This window comes from Neovison vison, chromosome 10 (genome assembly GCF_020171115.1).
Source record: "Neovison vison isolate M4711 chromosome 10, ASM_NN_V1, whole genome shotgun sequence".
Taxonomy (NCBI): Eukaryota; Metazoa; Chordata; class Mammalia; order Carnivora; family Mustelidae; genus Neogale; species Neogale vison.
Genome location: NC_058100.1, coordinates 60,929,705 through 60,949,458, shown reverse-complemented (window position 1 = coordinate 60,949,458; position 19,754 = coordinate 60,929,705). Strand labels below are relative to the sequence as shown.

The window sequence follows — 19,754 nt, the reverse complement described above, 5'->3', positions numbered from 1 at the left end:
TGAGTGTGACCATCCTATAAACATCGTGTCCCAGACATTCCATTCGGCCGTCTGTCCTTTTGTTCAGTCTGGCTCTGCCTTCGTGTTGCATTTACTAATTACTTCGTTGTTAAACATAATTGGAACTGCTCCTCCTGCCTCGCAGGGACTTTGGGTGGCGGCCAGGACTCTCCCTTCTTTGTTGAACCTGGCGTCTTGGGGCTCTGCAGAGCTCCTCCAAGGCCGTGTATCTCCAGCTCCTGAGCTCCCAGCCCCTTAGCGCCAGGGCTTGTGGGCATACGGGACTGTCATCCCCGGTTACTCTCATGGGGGGCGGGGAGGGTGACCCACGCACGTGGACAGCTGCATCCAGGCTGAGCACAGTGACGGACTACAGTGACAGCTGCTGGGACCCTGGGGTTGGCATTGCATAGGCCCTCCCAGTGATTAAGAAATGTGTCCACGGCCCTGGCTGAGACGCGTTTGTCTGGTCCCAGGGCTCAGGCTCTCCTCTGCGTCCCACGCTAACCACCCCAGCAGGTGCCCCGTGGACCTGGAGATGCGCACAGTTTCCTGGAATTGATCCTAGCTAACATGAACGCGAACACTAGCGGCTTAGTCCAGTGTGGGCGACCTGCCCACGCCAGATAACCATCTGTCAAACCAGGAGGGGGAAGTAGCACCAGTCCCCTGCCCCTTCCTCCAGGTCACAGCTGCCTCCTCCTTCATGTCTGCTCCTCTCCCCGTATGAGCATCTTCTCAACGGCCGGCCTGGTGGCAGACACCCCGCAGGTCCTGTTCACCATGTGTCTGCGATGCCCTGGCCAGAGCGTGGTGCACAGTAGGAGCCCATGAGCTCCTCGTTATCGTGGAAGCTGGGCTCTGTGCTCCCTCGAGGCAGGTGTCAGGCTGCATGCTCAGCACTGTCTCTCAGCACCGAGCACGGGGCCTGGCATGTAGGAGGCGCTCAATAAATGCTGAATGAGTGACTGAAAGTCTGAAAGTGAGTAGAGTGGGTATAGGACACCCGTGACCTCACTCTGTGTCATCGTGGAGAGAGCACTGGCTTTGGCCATGGGATGTGATTCCTTGCCTTGTCCTCCCTGGCTCTATGACCTTGAATGATCCACTTCTCATGCAGTCTCTCCCCCAACACCGAGTGCAGGGAGACCCTCCAACTCCTGTCCGGCCAGTCATGCTCCGTGGACACAGGTGTTACTAGGTTCTCAGAGATGGTACTTGAGCTGCTCAGAGGAGCTCACCAGGCCTCGGAAGCTGGATAGGGTTAGACATAAAATAGAGTAACTTCCCTTGGTTTCCTTTCTCAGATGATCCTTCTTCCTCTCTCTTATATGAACAGGTAGTTGTTTTCTTGGTGCCAGGAGAGTGAAGTGGTATATTTTGTCATGGAATGTTCCTTGATGTTGCAGAATTAGCCCGCAGCCTTTACTAAAAGCATAGGGTTGCGTCATTCCTTCCCTGGTAGAGTCGGGGCACAACCTTAGGACACAGGCTCTTAATGCACGCTCAGTGCCTGGATTTGGTTAAAAGCCAGAGTTTTCAACACATGGGGAGTGACCCAATTCAGAATCCATGTTGTTTTTGTGCCCAGACGGTCTGCGTTCACGTCGGTCCTCAGAGCAGGGGTGACAGGCATCTCCCCAGCATTGGGGTATCATGCGGCATCACAGAAGCATACATGGCAGGTGGCAGGAAGAGAACCTCTCGTGCCCCACCCCAGGGACCTGCTGTACAGTTGCAGGAAGGTGGAACAGCCGCCAGATTGTCCACATGGGTGAGGGTAACACCCTGCACTTACAGTAATCACATCCACCACCCGAGGGACTCGGTACGTGCTCACAGCACAGGTGTAGTCTGATGGGGTGGAAGGAGTGGGGCTCCAGAACCGGGATGAGAGCCAGGGGGTCCGGTGTGCGGAAGGACCCTCGGGCGAGGGTCAGTCTCAGTCCCTCACAGGTTCCTGCTCACTCCTTCTCTTCCTTTTCTCTCTGCCTTCAGCATGATCTACACGCTAGTGAGCTCTTAACTCAGACCACGCACGTCCTTCAAGGCTGAGTTCACGGGTGCCAGGCCCAGATGGGGACGCGTGAGAGACAACTGTGGACTGTGGGCTCCTGCAGCAGCGGTGGGCCAAGCTTACTGAGCGCAGGGATCGCTGCCCAGCCTGTGCTTGGGTCGCGATCCCTTCTGGGCCATGGGCCCTCTCCTGGGCAAGGACTGCCGCCTCCTGAGTGCACGCCCCTCTCCGACAGCTCTGTGCCATGCACACAGAGCCCCAAGACCACAGGAGGGGCAGCCGGCAGGCTGCATGGGGCCTGCCCAGAACAGAATGACCCAGATCCAGGCTGAGTGTGTGGGACCCGCTGAGCCTTGAGGGTGCTGGGGGCTGTCTGAGCCTCTCGTGTTTCTTCTGACTGCTGGCCATGCCCTGTGCTTCCGTGGGACAGCCTGGAGGGTGCACGGATTTGCCTCTGGCTCCGAGCGTCCCTGAGCCCGCGGGCTGTCTGCCATGAGAGAGCCAGCTTGGCCATGCCAGGAATGCAACTTGGGGCTGTACGTCAGTCATGAGTTATCTCCAAAGTCAAGGGGAGGTGGGAATCCGAGGGAAGAACGATTTTGTAAAGCATTCACAGGTTCCAAGTGTTAGCTCTTGGCCCCCACAAACGGTACTCTTCAGCTGTCAGTCCAAAAGCATCACGGAACCCATGAACGCCGATGGATGGCTCCCCCGTGTCCAGCTGCCTTGTGTCAAGGACCCCGAGCAGCCACATGCCCAGAAAACGCGGCAGCGTCTGCTTTGCGCCCGCACGGCCGGCGGCCGGGAAGTGACTCCGCAGTCACGTGCTGCTTCCTCATTCCTTCTGTTTGCTCCACGTGGGGACATCCGCTGGTTGAGAATTTTCCATTCGACATTCCCCCCTCTTTGGGTGGGAGTTGTTCTCGAGTGTTGTAAATAATGACAAGGCTGAGAATGTTTGATGTTTAAATTGGGCACAATGATTTCCACCTTGTTCCCCGACCCTGCTTTCCTTTCTTCTGTTTGACACGTACAGGCTATTTATACCTGCACCCAGCTCCCGTCCGAGGCCTGTGACTCAGGTTTATGAATGGTGTTTGTGAGACGCGTCGTGCGTTATGTTTGAGACGCAGTGGCAGCTTGGGCGTCTCATCCGCCTACCTGGCTGGTCTTGTCTACACCCCGATACAGGCTGCATTGGGCTCTGCGAGCTTGGTGCATTAGGAAAAAAGTTTCCAAACGGTGTTTTGCTTCTAAAAATTGTACAGAGAACAAAACACAGATTTTTTGCTCTGAGCCTGAAGCTATAAAACCAGGAGATTCCGGGTGGTGTTTGGGGGAGCAGAGCCCCTTTGTCTAGGCTGGGTAGCTGGAGGGTTGGCCAGCCCCATCTCTGAACCCATTCCTGAGAAGACAGGCTGCTGGAGGGTGTGACCCGCCATACTTCTCACCCTGGGGTGTCTTGTTTGCTTTCATAATTTGCCTCCTTCCAGAAAGATGCGATGGGGCTCGTAGCAGCAGACACAAGTACACAGAGATCATTAAAATGGAAGTAGGGAATTCGGACCCATAAAGAGGATGCACAGACTTCCCAAGGTTCTGATTCCTGAGACCGAACCTTGAATGTTGCCTTCTCTTTGCGGTAAAAGGTAGTCCACGTTTGCCTAGAACTTCACCTTCTATAGGTTCCTTTTGCTTCCTGTTTGACCTTCCTCACAGTCGTAGGAGTCAATAGTTTCCTTTTTCCCATTGTCTAAGTGAGGAAGCAGAAGCTCAGAGAGGGTAAGCGACTTACCTGTAGTCACACAGCAGCCACAGACCTGCCTTTACACCCAGGTCGTCCGACTTCAAAGACCCCCGTGTCCTTTCCATCCCCTGAAAGCCAGCGAGTGAAGTAGCTTAGGCTCCTGGGATGGTTTGATGAGCATAAAAATTTTTGAGATAGGGAGACTTAAAGATGTAGAGTTATAGACAAAGTGCCGGGTTTTCTTTTCCTCCTGCATGAGCCTCAGCCTTGCTTTATCGTGGCGGGTTCTTCCCTAAGGGGGTCCTCTGAACGCTGTAAGAGCCGTGAGTGCACGGACCCCCCAGGACTTCCCTCCCCAAAGCTGTGACCAGGAACCCATGCGGCTGCTCTGTCAGGACCTTCAGCCATTTTCGGATCCTGCGAGAGCTAATAATGACCACGGGGGGGTGAGAACCATGCTGGGTGCCCAGCTCCGGGCCATGACGTTGCCAGACTAACGGCAACTCCACAAAGCAGGTGGGTGTTCTTATCCCCATGTTAGCACCGAGGAAGCCAGGGAAGCTCCGGTGGGTGAGTCTGCACCAGAGACGGGGCCAGACCAGGGCTCGGGGCTGCGCCTGAGTGGCAGGTGGTGATCACAGCTCTGAATCGAGGTGTGGGACGTTACTCCAGGCGCTCCCCTCCTAGCAGCACTGTGGGGTCGACCTCCCCATTTTATAGATGAGGACGTGGTGGGACCTCAGAGATCTTCAGCGTGGAAGGGGTAGGCAAAGCTGGACTGGCATCCAGGCCCAGATGTGCCTCCCCCACCACGTAGCGTTGCCTGCTGGGATATCTTTTTCCATCATTTTTCATCCCACTAAAATGACCACAGGCAGGGGAGAGGGCAGAACAGGGGACAGTGCGCTGGGTAAATCCCCAAAGTGACTGATAGACAGCTCTGCCTGCCCTGCACAGCTCTGGCCACGCTGGAGAGAGGCTTTCGGGGGCACGGGCAACAGGGAAGGGGCTGTAGGGACCTGATTCCTGTTTCCTCAGAGACACAGAGCGTTGGCCTGGCTGTGCCCAAAGGGGCAGAGTGGGACCTTGGGGGGTCACTTACTTTCATGTCTATAAGTCAGGTAGATGGTTACACGCAGGTCATCTGACTTCAAAAACCCCATGTCCTTTTCATCCCCGACTCGTTAAGTTAAATGTGAACATATTTGCAGAGCACTGGGAAAAGTGCCCTGCATGTGGGAAGTCAGGTAAGAGGCCCCCCGCTGTGGGAGGGTCGCCCTCACTGTCCTCACTCTGCCCTGTGCCCACCCAGGTTCAGGACCTCGGTGGGGAGGGGACATCACCTGGACCAGCTGCCTGCCTGCCTCCGCATTCCGGCCACAGTACCTCAACCCCTCTCTCCAGCGCCACGCTCTCCAGCCGGAGACAGCTGCCCTCCAAAGCTTGCCCTGTGCATTCCCATGCAGAGCACGCTGTGCACACAGTCTCACTTAACCCCACAAGAGTATCTCGAAGTAGGGGCTGTCCCCGGGGTCTGGTTCCAGAACCGCAGCTGGGGGACATCTCATGAGGGAGAGTTACCGGGGAGTCAGGGAGCCTGGACTCCAACCCATGTCTGTTTGTCTGCTGGGCTCTGGCCAATTTGCAGTCCTGAAGGGGTGCGGCTGGACAGGGACGGAACAGGGAGAAAGGGACAGGCACTATCCCAGAAGTGTGGCCAGCGCCTTTCCCGTCCCCACAGCCCTGGCAGCATTCGGGAGGATCTGATCTACTGGGTCTCGTGCAAGCTTCCTGATTTTTCTGATACAGAGCTTTCCCCTCTAAGGTGGGGCAAGAGTGCCTCCCTTGCCAGTGTGGTTGTGATCGTCGAGTGAGTTATGTGCATAAGGCTTGTGCAAAAGGCTCGGCACACCTTGGTCCTCAGTGCCTGGCTGCAGGATGCCCTCTAAGCCTTGAAGGGAAACTTCTCAGAATAGGACCTCAGCTGCCTTCCTTCCATCCCCCAGTCCTGCAGCTGGCTGTCACTGGCACATGACCTGGGGGACAGAGCTCAGCCCCCTCAAGATCTCCCCTTTGCTTCCTATTTCTAGGCTTGGCCATTGCACAAATGTTGACCGAAGCTATCACTGTTGAGAAACTTTTGTTCTCCCATGGGAGAGCTGAAGAGAGCCAGCAGGTGCTTTGGCCATTGCACAGACCGCCCCCCCGATTTTTAAAAAAATTTAAAAAGATTTTATTTATTTACTTGACAGAGAGAGATCACAAGTAGACAGAGAGGCAGGCAGAGAGAGAGGAAGGGAAGCAGTCTCCCTGCTGAGTAGAGAGCCCAATGTGGGACTCGATCCCAGAACCCTGAGATCATGACCCGAGCCCAAGGCAGCAGCTTAATCCACTGAGCCACCCAGGCGCCCTGCACAGACCCCTTTCTAAACCCTTCCCATTCCCGGGCTGGGGCTCCTCCTTTCCAAACAGCGTGCTGGTGACCGCGGTCCGGTCTCAGGGCAGCCTCCTGGGCCGTGAGGCTTAGGCGGTGGGCTGCGGTTACTGTGGTCACTGGCACATACCCTGGATTGGGTTTTGGCGGCCCCCATGCCCAGGAGCCAGGGGCAGGGTAGCAGGCCGCAGCGCAGGGCCTCCCAGGATTCATCCCACACCTCATCGTGACCATTTCTGCTCCTGTTCACCCCGGCCCAGATAGCTCTGGGCACCCCAGGAGTGTCTTCCTGTGCTTGACCTCTCGGCTGCTGTGCGATGTCCACCCAGTCTTCCTTCCCAGGTGGCAGAACGCTGGGCTGTGGGAGCTGCTCGCTACATTTCTAAGGGCTCTTGCTCTGAACACGGCCCTTATGAAAACCGCTTGTGTAAGCTCACAGTGAAATAAATCCTATTCCAAAGGTAACGTATAGTCAAAGCTCACCACCTCCTGGTTATTTCATGGCATTTTACCTTCTCTGTGGTCATAAGGTTCTGTCTGCTGTGCATATGGGGGGATCCCCATGGGCTGAGGCTGGGAGCTGGAGGTTGGCTGCGATGGGCACATTTGCACCTGGGGGGGATCGCGTGCCCTCCTCTCCCCTGCGTGCTACCCCATGGCCCAGTGCTGAATGTTGACCAGTACCCGGGGTTCATGTCCATGGCTGCAGTACAGCTATGCTCCAGGAGCCAGCGATTCCATGGCAGCTGGCAGCCAGCCCTGCTGAGGCCGTGTGCACCAGAGCCCAGTGTCCAGGGCCCTCAGGGCCGGACCCGCCACCCGGCAGTGACACCAGCAGCTCTCACTTATACGCTTTGTCCCCGAGAGGTGATTGGACTTCTCAGCTGAAAGTCTGGAAGGTCTGGAATGCTGCCAAGTGTGAACGTGCTTCTGAACTTGGACCCCGGTGCCCCTGAATTACCTTGGGGGCCACCCTCCTTCCTGTAGGGTGGGTCCCGTCCCAGGGGTCTTCCCAGTCCTACAGTTGGACGCCTGCATCCCATGTGAATGCTGGGGTGACCTTGACTGTACTCCACATGTTATCTGTTCCATTGGGGGCTGAGGAGGGTCTAGGGCGTCTCCGGGGTGCCTGCCGTGTGCTTTACACACAGAATAATCCTGGGAACCACAGCTCTTCTCTGCTCGGCTCTGCAGGCTGGTGAGTGTGGTGTCTGCTCCCAGCCAGCTGTGGGGCTGCGTTTCCTCCATGCCCGCCTCCTCCGGGCAGGCCCCTCTCCTGCTGGACCAGGTACCTCAGGGGCAAACACACACCACTTGGTGGAGAGACGCACCAGCACCCGGATGCTGTTTGGCTCCTGGAGTGACTGGCAGCCGGCAGAGAGACTTACAGATCACCACAGTGTTTCTGCCCAGTGCCGCGGCTGGGCTCTGAGCAGCAGACCCCGGCCCTCTTGGAGATGCTTGGCACCTCCGAGAAACGTCATCACCTTTCCACTAGGAATACATCGCTGAGATTCAGAGCAGGCGCCCTGGGGGAAAGAGAACCCATTAAACACCAGTCCCCACATTAAATGAGAATAAAAGGCATCCATCAGGCCCCCGTGCTGGGGCCTGTCCGTTCTGACTGTGGAAAACGGTGAAAACAGCGGGGCCGAGCTGGAGATTCTCGGGGAAATGCTGCTGGGCGGGGGCCTCATGATGCTGGTCTGCCTTTCCCGCAGCTGCACGGGGAGTGAGTGTGACGGTGCGGTGATGTGCGGGGCTCCATGGGCTGCAGAGAGCCTTCTGCGTGGAGGGCTGGCGGGTGGAAGCAGAGATCTGTGGTCAAGCACTCGCAGGCCTGCAGGGCTAAACACACCGCAGGCCGTCCCAACCCACTGGTGCAGGGAGCTCCGGTCCAGGCCCCCAGGCGGAGGCTGGCCTATGGAGCACTCTCTGGGAAATGCAGCCGTGGGGACTCTGGCGGAGGAGTGGGGCAGAGCCCTCCGGTCCAGGGCAGCCTGAGACACGAGCGTGTATTCGGGTTGGAGGGGTCTACACAGGGGGGAATGACTGTGAAAAAGTAGGACTTGCCCCAAATTGGACGATGGTATTCAAGAGAATGAATCCATATAATTCAAATGCAGAAAAAAGTTGGAAAAGCCTGGATTCAGGATCCCACGGATTACAGGCTCCACAAGGACAGGCTTTCACTCTGCAGCTCCAGACCTGACTCCGTTCTCATTAGGCAGCCGCAAATACACGTAGAGTGAAATTCTGTATCCCTTCTGGATTCAGCAGGAAGCAGAGAAAGCTGCTCCAGTGGGTGGGAACCGGTGTCCTGGGAGGAATGTGGAGGCTCGTGTAGTCGTGTACAGGATGCACCTTGTTGGGCTCAGTCGTTCTTCTTGGAATCAGGAAAACACAAGCCCCAGACTCACAGGAGCGGACGGTGGCTCTCCAGAGTCACGGAGTGACCAACCCTCGATGCCACCACCTTCCCTGCTCGTAACAGCTTAGAAAACCTGGAGGAAGAAAAGAGCCAGGCCTCTGCTTGCTGCTCCCTAGCTACAGTCCAGCCCTTGAGCGGCGTTCCTGCAGACAGGGGCCTGGTGGCCCCCCTCTCCCCATGGGCCCTAGGGATTCTCCCAGCTAGGGCGGCCACGGGGAGCACGAGGGTGGGAATGGTGGGTGGACGGTGAGAGAGACTTTAGCCCCAGTTACTTGTGCAACAGACCCTCTGTTCAGACCCAGCTTGGGGCTGGGGGCACTGGTCCCCAGGAGGGCAGGGGAGTGGCCAGGCTCGAGCAGGTAATGTGGATCGTGGGTCTGGTTCTGATGTCCTGTGAGTCCAGGCAGTTCCAGGCGTGGTGTAACAGGGAGACTGACTCCATTTCCCATGTGTGTTTGCTGCCAGCTTCCAGGCCTCCTTGGCCCCTCCTCCTCTTTCCCATATCTGGGCTGGCTGAGGAGAGGGTCTGCACACTCCCTCCCTCGACACCCGGGAAGAGTTCCGGCTGCCCAAAACCCAGCCTGTGTGTGGGACCCCTCACTCTAGTCCCCTACCAAATCCAGACCCCTCCTGGCTCTCCAGCCCTCCCAATGGGAGCCTGCCCTGCCCTGCCCTGCTGAGACTCATCACCTCAGTTATAAACTCTTCTTTCCTCTTGGTCCACATGTGGCACCATCAGGCTCAACATGCAAGTCACATTTGGAGTGGGCCGTTGGTCCAACCCCTACCTCCCAGGCAAGCAAGCACGTGGGTACTGGTAGACCCTAGATAAGAACGAGGAGCTTATTTCTGGCTCAAGTCATGGTTCAAGGGAGAAGCTTCTGGTCCCCTGGCCTCCTGTGAGCTCATCTGCGGCTGTGCCCTTCTGTCCCATAGCCCCACCTGTTTGAGGCCTTTCCGGTTGTCTGCACTGTCAACGGTGGGGAAGAGTGGGGAGGGTCAAGTGTGCAGGGCTCATCGGCCTGGAGCTCAGATGTGCAGCCACGCCTTCCCGCGCGGAGACACGCCCTCCCACGCAGAGACGTGCCCTGACGCCGGACGCTGAGCTTGCAGCAGCACCTCCCACGGGCATGCGGACTGACTCTTCGTTGGTCATTGAGAGGGTGTGAGGTAGCCTGTGAGGTCTCAGAAGGAAGTTCTGGGCTAGCGCTGGACATCCATAAATAGCCTTCTGGGCGATGAGAGGGGACAGGAAAGAAAAGGAGCAGTAATAATTTTATTCATGATATCCATTCTGGTGGGCTTTCATCCTTGAGGCTTGACTTCTACAATCTCACCTGCAGCGGTGGGTGTTGTGGGGGGGCAGGAGGAAACAGGCAGGAAGATGTGGGGTCCCTTCCCTGTGAGTCGGAGTCAGCCGCTTGTGCACAGTCACCTCACACACAATTGCACACTCCTGTATGTGTGCGCGTGCACACACACACACACACACACTTTTTCTCACAATTGGCCCCTCCAGTCTCCTCCCCTTCTAAGCTTCTGATGACAAGGGAAAGGAAGTAGCAGAACAGGAGGGGAGGGAAGGCGGAGGGCAGAGGAGGGAGGAAGCCGGTTGACTATTTTAAGGACATCAAAGTCTTCTCATAAGTCCTTACAGTCTCCTTGCCAGTTCATTTCCTTTCGAATGAAGTTGAAAAGTAATCTGATAGGTTTCATTATCTCTGCAAATAATTCATAAGTTCTGATGAACTCAGAACCATGACATAGTGTGTAGGAGGACTTCAAGGTCTAGCAAGGTGGTAATTACAGGACTGCTCTGGAGCTGACAGCTGGTGTTGCAATGATCTCCTTTTAGTGAGGTTTTCTGTGTGGTTAGAAAAAAAAAAACAAAACAAAACAGCAAACTAAGTTAAGATCGGTGACCGCTGCTGCTCCAGTGTAGACCCCTGGAGCTACGTGTGGTGTGTGTGCGGCTGGGAAAGCCCCTGTGGCCGACGCGGGACACTGTGGGCAGAGGACTCTCATGTGTAACCCATGATGAGAACAGCTCAGATGTGTGTGAAAGAATGGCAGGTCCCATTGCAGAACCCTGGAGAAGCCCAAGAAAGAGACTCGGAACTCAGTTATCAGCACAAGCCAGCTTGATGGTGAGAGCTACTGCTCTGTTCAGGCTGGACGTGTATGCCATGTCTGTTCTGCATCTCTCAGGGGAAGACAGAGCTTAAACGCTTGTCCGGTGGACCAGGAGGAAAGGTGCTGCCTGCTGGAAGCAGTAAGCATGCTTTGCGGCAAGTATGCCTGAGCTGAAGAATATCTTCCACAGCCTTGAAATACATGTAAGTGTATGAAATAAATTCCCAAGTTTCAGGATAACCATACAGTGAGTGCAGACATGGAGGGCATATATTAGATTAGTAATTGAAAGTTAAATCATCTATTTATTCATTTGTATATTATTTATTTATCCACTTATTTATTCCATGAGATTTTATGAAATGTCTGCCACGTGAAACTTTGAGTGTATAAAAATGAATAAAATGAAACTGCAGCTCTCAGCCCTCAGGGAACTGACACCTGTCCAGTACTCTGCCTGGGATGTCTCCATCCATCCATCCATCCTCCATCTGTTCACCCATCCATCCATCCATCCATCTACCCTCCAACCATCCATTCATCCATCCATTCTCCATTCATCCTCCATCCATCCTTCACCCATCCTTCATCCATTCTTTCATCTTCCATCCACCCCATCTCTCCATCCACCCATCTGTCCACCCTCCATCCATCCATCCTCCATCCATCCAGCCACGCATCCTTCACCCATCCATCCATCTATCTATCCTCCATCCATCTACCCATCCATCCATCCATCCATCCTCCAATCATCCTCCATCCATTCATCCATCTTCCATCCATCCACCCATCTATCCTACATCCATTCACACACCCATCCCCCCACCCACCCTACACCCATACACTCACCCATCCTTCTATCCCCCATCCATCCTTCCATCCATCCACCCATCCATCCATCTTCCATCCGTCCATCCATCCATCCTTCCATCCATCCACCCATCCATCCATCCATTGTCCATGAATCCATCTACCCACCCATCCATCCAACCGAGGTACCTTGGGTCTTCAGCAGCCCTCAGAGATTCAACTGTGCTTCAACCCCCTAATATTACAGCTCTGTGAAACTCTGAAATCCCTCCCATAGTTCCTCTGTATTCCCAACCTTTCCTTCTCCTCTCTCCTGCTGTGTCTGGACAGTCCATAATCCAATTCACTGGTGTGAGCACAGAAGCTTGCACCATCATGGTTTTTTTCTCTCTAATTCATATGCCTCACTTATTTTGTGAGTTTAGTAATTTTACATAAGATGAGGGGGAGCAAGGGAAAGAACAACAGCATGGAGTCTTTGTCCTTCACCCTCTCCTCTCCCTTCCTCTCACTCTTGTGTTTCTTCTGAAGATACACAAATAAATGTGACTTGCCACCCTCCTGGCCCCAACACACACACACACACACACACACACACACACACACACTACAGTCTCATATTGAAAAAATCATGCCCCAGAGGCTAACTTTCCCCCAAGTTAGGTAGTCAAAACAGTTTTCTTTTCTTTCTTTTTTTTTTTTTTGAAGATTTTATTCATTTATTAGAGAAAGAGAGAGCACAAGCAGGGGGAACAGGAGAAGGAGAAACAGACTCCCCACTGAGCAGGGAGCCTGATGTGGGACTCTATGCCAGCACCCCCAGGATCATGACCTGAGCAGAAGACAGACACCTAACCAACTGAGCCACCTGGAGCCACCCAGGTGCCCCCAAAAACAGTTTTGTGAAGAAAACTTCCCGAAAGAAATTCTAGAAAGAAAAAGGATTCCCCCTACTGTGTATTATTTATTTGTATATATTCTATCTTAAAACCCCAATCTTAAGGCATGGCCTGGATGGATGAGTGAGAGATGGGAAATGACAGACAGGCAGGTGAGTCATATTCCCTAAAACTAGGGTCACTAGAAAAAGAAAAAGAGCATGAGAAACTTCAGCTATTACAGTTGTATTTGCCTTTCTATTTTTTTTAAAGATTTTATTTATTTGACAGAGAGATCGCAAGTAGGCAGAGCAGGAGGCAAAGAGAGAGGGAGAACCAGTCTGCCTGCTGAGCAAAGAGCCCAATGTGGGGATTGATCCCAGGACCCCAAGATCAGGACCTGAGCTGAAGGCAGAGGCTTAACCTACTGAACCACCCAGGCACCCCTGCCTTTCCATTTCTTAAGCTAACATTCTTGAAGTAAGGACCTTGGCTTGACATTATGCATTCAGTCAGGTTTAAGCAAGAAGGCATGTATGAGTTATCCTTGGTACATAACAAATCATCCCCAAATTTAGCTGTATTGGACAACCAACGTCCATTTTCTGAGGGCCAGGAATCTGGGGGTGGCTTAGCTGGGTCCTTCCAGCGTCAGGTGTCTCTTGAAGTTGTGTGGGTGTTGGCTGGGTGGAGGACACTGGAAGACTTGAGTGCTTCTGGGTGGGGGGTGCTGGCTTTCAGCTCCTCACGGCGTGGGCCTCCCCTCACTGTGTCCTCCAGACGACTCAGGGGAGAGGGAGAAGCCCCTTGTGTTTTGGGTCCCGGTTCAGTGGTGGAGGGGACAGCACATGGGGGTGGTGGTGGACCATTTGGGAGGTTGGCTGCAGCAGGCACAGACTTAAGGGCATGGACGCAACCTTATGAGCATCTGCAAGCAAGAGGCCAGTGGAGCTGAGCTGAGCAGGTGGGAGCTGAGAAGGCGGGAGCTGAGAAGGCAGGCGCTGAGATCTCTTTCATGGCCCCACACGGAAACTCAGACCCCTGCCTGCAGACTTGTCCCTCGCATCAGCAACAATGACATCAACAACAACATATTTCACAATAATATATATACAGTGATCGTGACTGACAGGGCTCACACTTCCTGTGTTAAGTGCTTTGCAGAAGTGATTACAATTAATTCCAAATCACATTCCTACTTCACAAATGAAGAGATAGCTCAAGTGATATTGAGGGTTTCCTGGCTGGAGTTTCTTTCCGTGGAATGTCACTGGTCCCTGTGTTAGGTTTCCACGTTCTAGCTCTGGTTCTAGCTCTAGGGTCTGGTTCTTTGGAAGGCATGGGAACAGCATCCTAAATTAGGGGGGATATTCAGCACAGCAGGCAAATTGATCAGCATGTCAGCCAGAGCCAGCGATCACTATGTGAAGCTGAAGACTTTGCCCTAAAGCCCCCCTCAGTAAACCAAAGTCCGCCTGTGTAGACAGCAGCTAAAAGGATTGAAAGTCTCACAGAAGGTTTTCTCTTGGACACTGGCATTTCAATATATGCAACTGTTCTTCATGTTGAATTTCCCGTCTTGCGGCTTGCCTTCCTGCGACCTGAGGAAGGGGGATTTTGGAAGGTGACTCGGTAGAGGAAAGGCCTTTCAAACATACGCCCAGCTCCTTTTGCCAACAAGGGAGACAGGATAAGAGCCGGAATTCCCCGGTAAAAAGTTGAGAAATCACTTAAATACCAAGTATTTCATCCCACTCTTGTATATTTTTGTCTCATTCCTTCTTTTTATATTGTTTTTCGTATTCACCAGGCTGGCAAATAAGAGGAGTGGATAAGCAAGAGCCTTTTCCAAGATGGGGGGGATGCTCGCTCACTCATTCAACAAACACCATTGAGCTCTGGTGTGTGGGGTGCTGTGCTGGGTGGTGGCCCTATGTGGAATTCACTCACCATCCTCTGACTATAGTTACCGAGTGTTTCTTTAGTTCCCTGGCACCCTGACAGATGCTGTGAAGGTTTAAAAGAAGAAGAAGAAGAAGAAGAAGAAGAAGAAGAAGAAGAAGAAGAGGAGGAGGAGGAGGAGGAGGAGGAGGAGGAGGAGGAAGAAGAAGAAGAAGAAGAAGAAGAGGAAGAAGGAGAAAGAAAGGAAGAAAAACAGAAAGCAAGATAAGTGAGTCAAACTTCTCCTTCCCAAAAGATCTTGAAATACCCCCGGAAAAATAAAATTAACACGAAACAATCAAGAAACATAACAAACCAGTCATTCCCTGACCCCCCCCCCCACCAAATAATGGGACTTTTTTTTTTCTTATTATGGATTCTTCCGTGTTCTGCACATTTCTAGAAACTTCTCTCGTGACAAAATGTAGAAACGACCCCTGAAGGTTAGTCTCAAGACAGTGCTGAAGCATGTGTCTTTGTGGGAGCACGGGGCATACACACAAGAGGTTAGAGTCTGGGGAGGCCTCTCAGGGGAGGTGTCAGGGCAGGGCTGTGCCAGCAGCAGGTGCATTCGCAGGGGGCTGATTCCAAGAGCCCGAGGAAGCAGGGTGAGTGAGAAGGCGGTGCTCTGGTCCAAGTCCCCCCCCCACGCTGACCAGGTTGCACTCCAACTCAGACATTTCTCTGTATTGCACGTCATCCCCCGTGTCCCTGAGAAAGTCCAGAGCTGAGTTGGATGCTGCGATGGGCTTCAGGCGAGGCCAGAATTAGGTAGACGTAGGCCAGAAACCCTCTTAGCTACATATATACAGTGACCTTAGCTACAAGGCCAGACTGGAGAACTTGGCTTCCCATGAGATCAAAAGGGGTGTCTGTGGCAGGAAGCACAAGCTGGGGATTTGGTTGTGCAAGTCTCTTAGTGAGTTCCTCTGGGGGCCAGCCCGCAGTGGTGGGAGGGGAGGGGTGAGGGGAGCGGACATAGGGCTGGCATAGGGAAAGTGACGCTGTGTGATGCTGTCCTACCAAAGGCCTTGTGGACCCCTTGGTGCATGCAGGTGTTTCTGCTACTTTGTGTGCCCGTCACTGGGTCCAGGCTGCCTTGGGAGATTTTGGGGTCACCTTGGGGGACAGCAAGGTGCAGTATGGACAATCCCCGGAGAGGGCTGTGAGCAGAGGGGATGAGTCCTTCAGTCCCCAGAGCAGTTCCTGGATGCGCAGGATTGAGGGGAGGGAGGCACAAAACCATCATCTTCCTCATTTGGTTTCTGGAAGTGGCTTCTCCAGGAGGCCAGAAGCACATACGAGAAAGGTCGGAGGGTGAACGGCAGTTCAGCACAGTCTCTGATCCTGAGGCCACGACTGAAGGTCTTCGTCTCCCTCACCTCTGCCAACCCCTCCACCAATCTGTGTGGTGGGACGAAGACCCTCATCCCAAATGACTGGCCCTTGACCGTGGCTGAATACATCCGTTTACGATAAAAACTGGTCAGGGTCGTGCCAAGAGGCGCAAAGCTGACAACACCGATTCCTTGTGCCCTGCCATGGACAGCAGCCCTCCCCGCTCCTGCTGGTCAGGCTCAGCTCCCCTGCCGACAGAGTGACTCTGTTTCTTGCCAAGTCTTTCGGCATGAGCCCCAAGAGCCCTAGCTGGGCCATTACACACAGCTCAGTAGTTCTTTTGTGTGTCCCCTGGTGGGAATGCTCTCCACCCTGAACCTGGACCCCTAACCCTGAAAAACCCAGAATCCAAGAGGTGGGAAGCACAAAATCTCCACAGTCACCGGCAGTGGCGGTACAGGGGGCCATCACACCATGGGTTCCTACTGCAGAGCTCTGAATGCAGATGGCTGGGCTCCATAGGTGGATCTGGGTGGATCCAGATTCTCCCTCCTCTTTGCCTCCTCCCTCCTTCAAGGGCAGGTCTGTCCCAGGAGCAGCCAGTTCCATTCCCACATGGGCCAAGCACGGCCATTTTGCTCTTCCCAAATTGAAGGAGAGGCGTTGCCCCCTATCCCATGCAGCATGTGCCGCACCCTGAGCGAATGGGGCTGAGGGAGCTGCACCACTATCCCCCCACACACACACACCAACTCTAGGCCAGCCCAGCACTCCTTTGAGGTGGGGGCTAGTTTTGCCTCCAGTTTGCTCATGATGATGTGAAGTGCAAGGAACTAAAGAAATAGCCAAGAATGGAGGGGAATGTCCCCCAAGGGTGTTTGTGATGCAGAGCACAGATTTTTTTTTTTTACCTGGTGGGGCCCAGGGCAGGGCTGAGGTGGGGCAGGAGTGGGGGGGGTGCAGGCAGGTCTTTGAGCTACCTGACACAGCGCGGGAAGGCCTGTGGCTTCCTGGGACCCCTCCCCCACCGGCCCGACTTCTACAGGTCTGGCTGTGCTAGGGTCCCCATCCTCAAACCTCCCCCAGCCGTCCTGCAGCGGGGAGCAGAGAGTGAAGCATAAAGAGACTGCTTTTGTAAGATCGGGAGCTTATTTTTGCTTCCCCGTCTCTTATCATTCAAAGAAGAAGCAGAGAAGCCATCAGAAACCTTACTGTCAGGGGAAGGAGGCTTGGTTCACCTGCTGGCAAGGAGGCAGGGGAGGAAGGAGCAGGAGCAGGGGTTTGGGTGGGCACTGCTGTCCCGGGACCTTGCCTCTGCCCGGCTGGGCTGAGCTTAGCAAAGACTGGATAAGCTTGGTAATCAGTCAGACTATAAAGCACATATTGCTTGTGGATTAATTCGTTTACAAGAAGGGCTGAATTAAGCAGCCCCTGAACTTGATGGGAAGCATGAAGAGATTATGAAAGGCACTTAATCTCGGTTAGCACACTTAGTCCATAACTGCACGCAATTATCATGGCGATTGTCGCTGGAGGTCATGCTGAATGGGCTCACCCAAGCAAGGCCCAGTCCCAAGCGTGTGTCACATCAGGTCTACGCAGCATTTCCCAGACCGTGTGAGGGATGACGGCGAGGGGAAGAGCCGGAGGAACCAAACCCCGTTGCCAGAGAAAAGAGGGAAAAGCAGAGAGAGCATCATAATGTTGGAATTCAATAGAGAAGCATGAAAAACTGAAACCAGGTTGAAATGCTGAGCAGACAATAAAGATGAAGCCCCGAGGGAGACCAAACTCAGAGCATCGCACAGCGAGTACGACAAACCCGTTACTCTTGGCTTCTTTGGGAACCACACCGGGTCCCTCCCAGGCCGTCCCCGAATCCCCAGCACAGCTGCCTTCAACATGCATCACGCTGATCTCAGATCTCAGGAAAGCATGTGCTAACTCACTTCTGAGGATTCGCTTCTAGCCAAGGAGTCAGCCAGCAGTGGAGCAGGAGAGGAGAAGTGTTGGCTAAGTGCAGTCAGTTCATGCGGTTAAATGTTTTCTGGATAACCCTCTCCGGTCAGGGCTGTGTGGAACCAGAGGCGGGGACCAGGATGGCAGGAGCATGTGCTCTGTCCACGATTTCCAACCCTCGAGACGGTGAGGACAGATTATGGCTGTTCATTGAGAAAGGACTTCTCAGGAATGGTTTTCGAGCTGGTGGTTTTCCAGCACTGGGATCCCCCAGAGAGTTCTAGAGAGTTCTAAAAAGACAGCCAGATGCCCCGCCCTGTCCCTCAAAGATTCTGCCCACGTGGTCTAGGGTGGGCTGCCCAGGTGACTTTCTGGGGGAGCTGAAGTGGAGGAAGGCGGGCTTAGCTGTTGCCTACCTGTGGTGTCTTTCTGCTAGCAACGCTGGGACCCACCTTTTGTTTCACAGTCAGCAGGTCTGGGATCTGAGAATTCGCACTTCTCCCCATTCCCAGGCAATGCTGGTGCTGTTGGACTAAGGCCCCCACTTTGAGAACCACTGTGGTCCCATCCTGCTCGTGGACCCTGATCCTTCAGCTTCCTGATGGTGACCCCGCCATGATCAGCGGCCCGGAAAGGTGACTGGCTGCTGTCCCAGCTCCGTTGTCGACCACTTCCCAGGGGCCTCCTTGATTTGCTCCAAATTCGTCTGCTCTGCTCGGAGGCGCTCTGCCTGGCTCTGGTCTCACCGCTCCACTTGGGTTCACCAGAGGCAGGGGGACCCATCTTCACCTCCGGCAGGACTCTGGGCACCAAATAATGGACCATAGGTTGTGCTTCTCTCATTTCTCCTACTCCACTGTGCGTGGCCTGGGGCCAGGGCTCCCCTGACACAGGTGCTCACTTACACCGGTGTGATGTCGTGGAGCTCAGGGTCTTATGGGGCCTGTAGTTCAACCCATCCCCCGCTAGGTAGCACTTCTCAGATGGAGCTGAGGAGTTCAAAGAGAGGGGAAATCTGGAGGCACGGGACAGGCCAGTTTTGGGTCACCCATGAATGCTCTGAAGGTGCATGGCGCCCTTACCAGCAGGGGGCACTGTGCTGACCATGGGTGCTGCTGTGAGGTCAGACACCACTGAAGTGACTCTGAGAACACAGGGGTGCATGCAGAGGAGCCCGGAAGGCTTCCCTTCACCCTCAAGCAAATGCAGGCCAAGTGCATGGAAACAGGTGTATATAACTAACTCTATCTTAATCTTGGGATGTCAGAAGCACGAGGGGAGCCCAGGACTGATGGGGAGTGTGTGGATTAGCCAGTTGGCAAGGATCCTCAGATGATGTGACAATGGAAGCTTCTGGAATTGCTCCTGTCCTCTCTTTCAGGCAGCAAAAGCTTGTTCCGAGACACGCAGTGAACTCCCGAGCTCTGTTCTGGGGTCATGTTCACGGACTCGACGTAAGACTCTCTCGTAACAGATTCAGGCTCTTTCTGAAAGCAGACCTCACAAGGGCTTTATAAATATTGGCGAATATGATGTTGGGGAGAATATCAGAATGTTAGTTTCAAGTTAGTAGCTTCTAATCAAAATAAAAGCGTGTGTGTGTGTGTGTGTGTGTGTGTATAGTGATTCTTCTTGCAGACTGCAGTGGAAATGACCTCCTCCTAACTAAAGCGTACCCATCTGCTATGGACTGCGTTGTGTCTCCCAAATCTATATCCAACTGCGTTGGAAACTCCACTGTGGTGGTGTTAGGAGTTGAGCCCTTTGGGAGATAGTGAGGGTTAATGACAGGAGAGTCATCACAATGGGACTGATCCCCTCATAATGAGGCCTGGGAGCTGCCGGGAGCAGAGCTCTCCCTAGAGAGGAGGCATACTTGTTCCTTGACCTTGGATTTCCTGCCTCCCCACACATGAGGAATAGATGTTCAAGCCCCCAGGGCCTGTGTTTTGTTACAGAGCCTGACTAAGGCGCCATCCTGATGTGTGGGGGGCTGTGGCCACTTCCTCCAGGTCTCCATGCTGGCCCGTCAGAGACCCTGCGTGGGGTCCTGGGCTGGGAAGGAC

General features: G+C 54.0%; 1 protein-coding gene across 1 annotated transcript in view; it reads left to right on the top strand.

The window, feature by feature from the left end:
• Positions 1 to 3,082, top strand: part of CNIH3 (cornichon family AMPA receptor auxiliary protein 3) — an 89,126-nt gene extending 86,044 nt beyond the window's left edge. The window contains exon 6 of the mRNA XM_044266302.1: positions 1,999 to 3,082. Coding sequence (XP_044122237.1) covers positions 1,999 to 2,026 — 28 coding nt within the window. The 3' untranslated portion in view covers positions 2,027 to 3,082. The remainder of the gene's footprint in view (positions 1 to 1,998) is intronic.
• Positions 3,083 to 19,754: the final 16,672 nt, after the last annotated feature.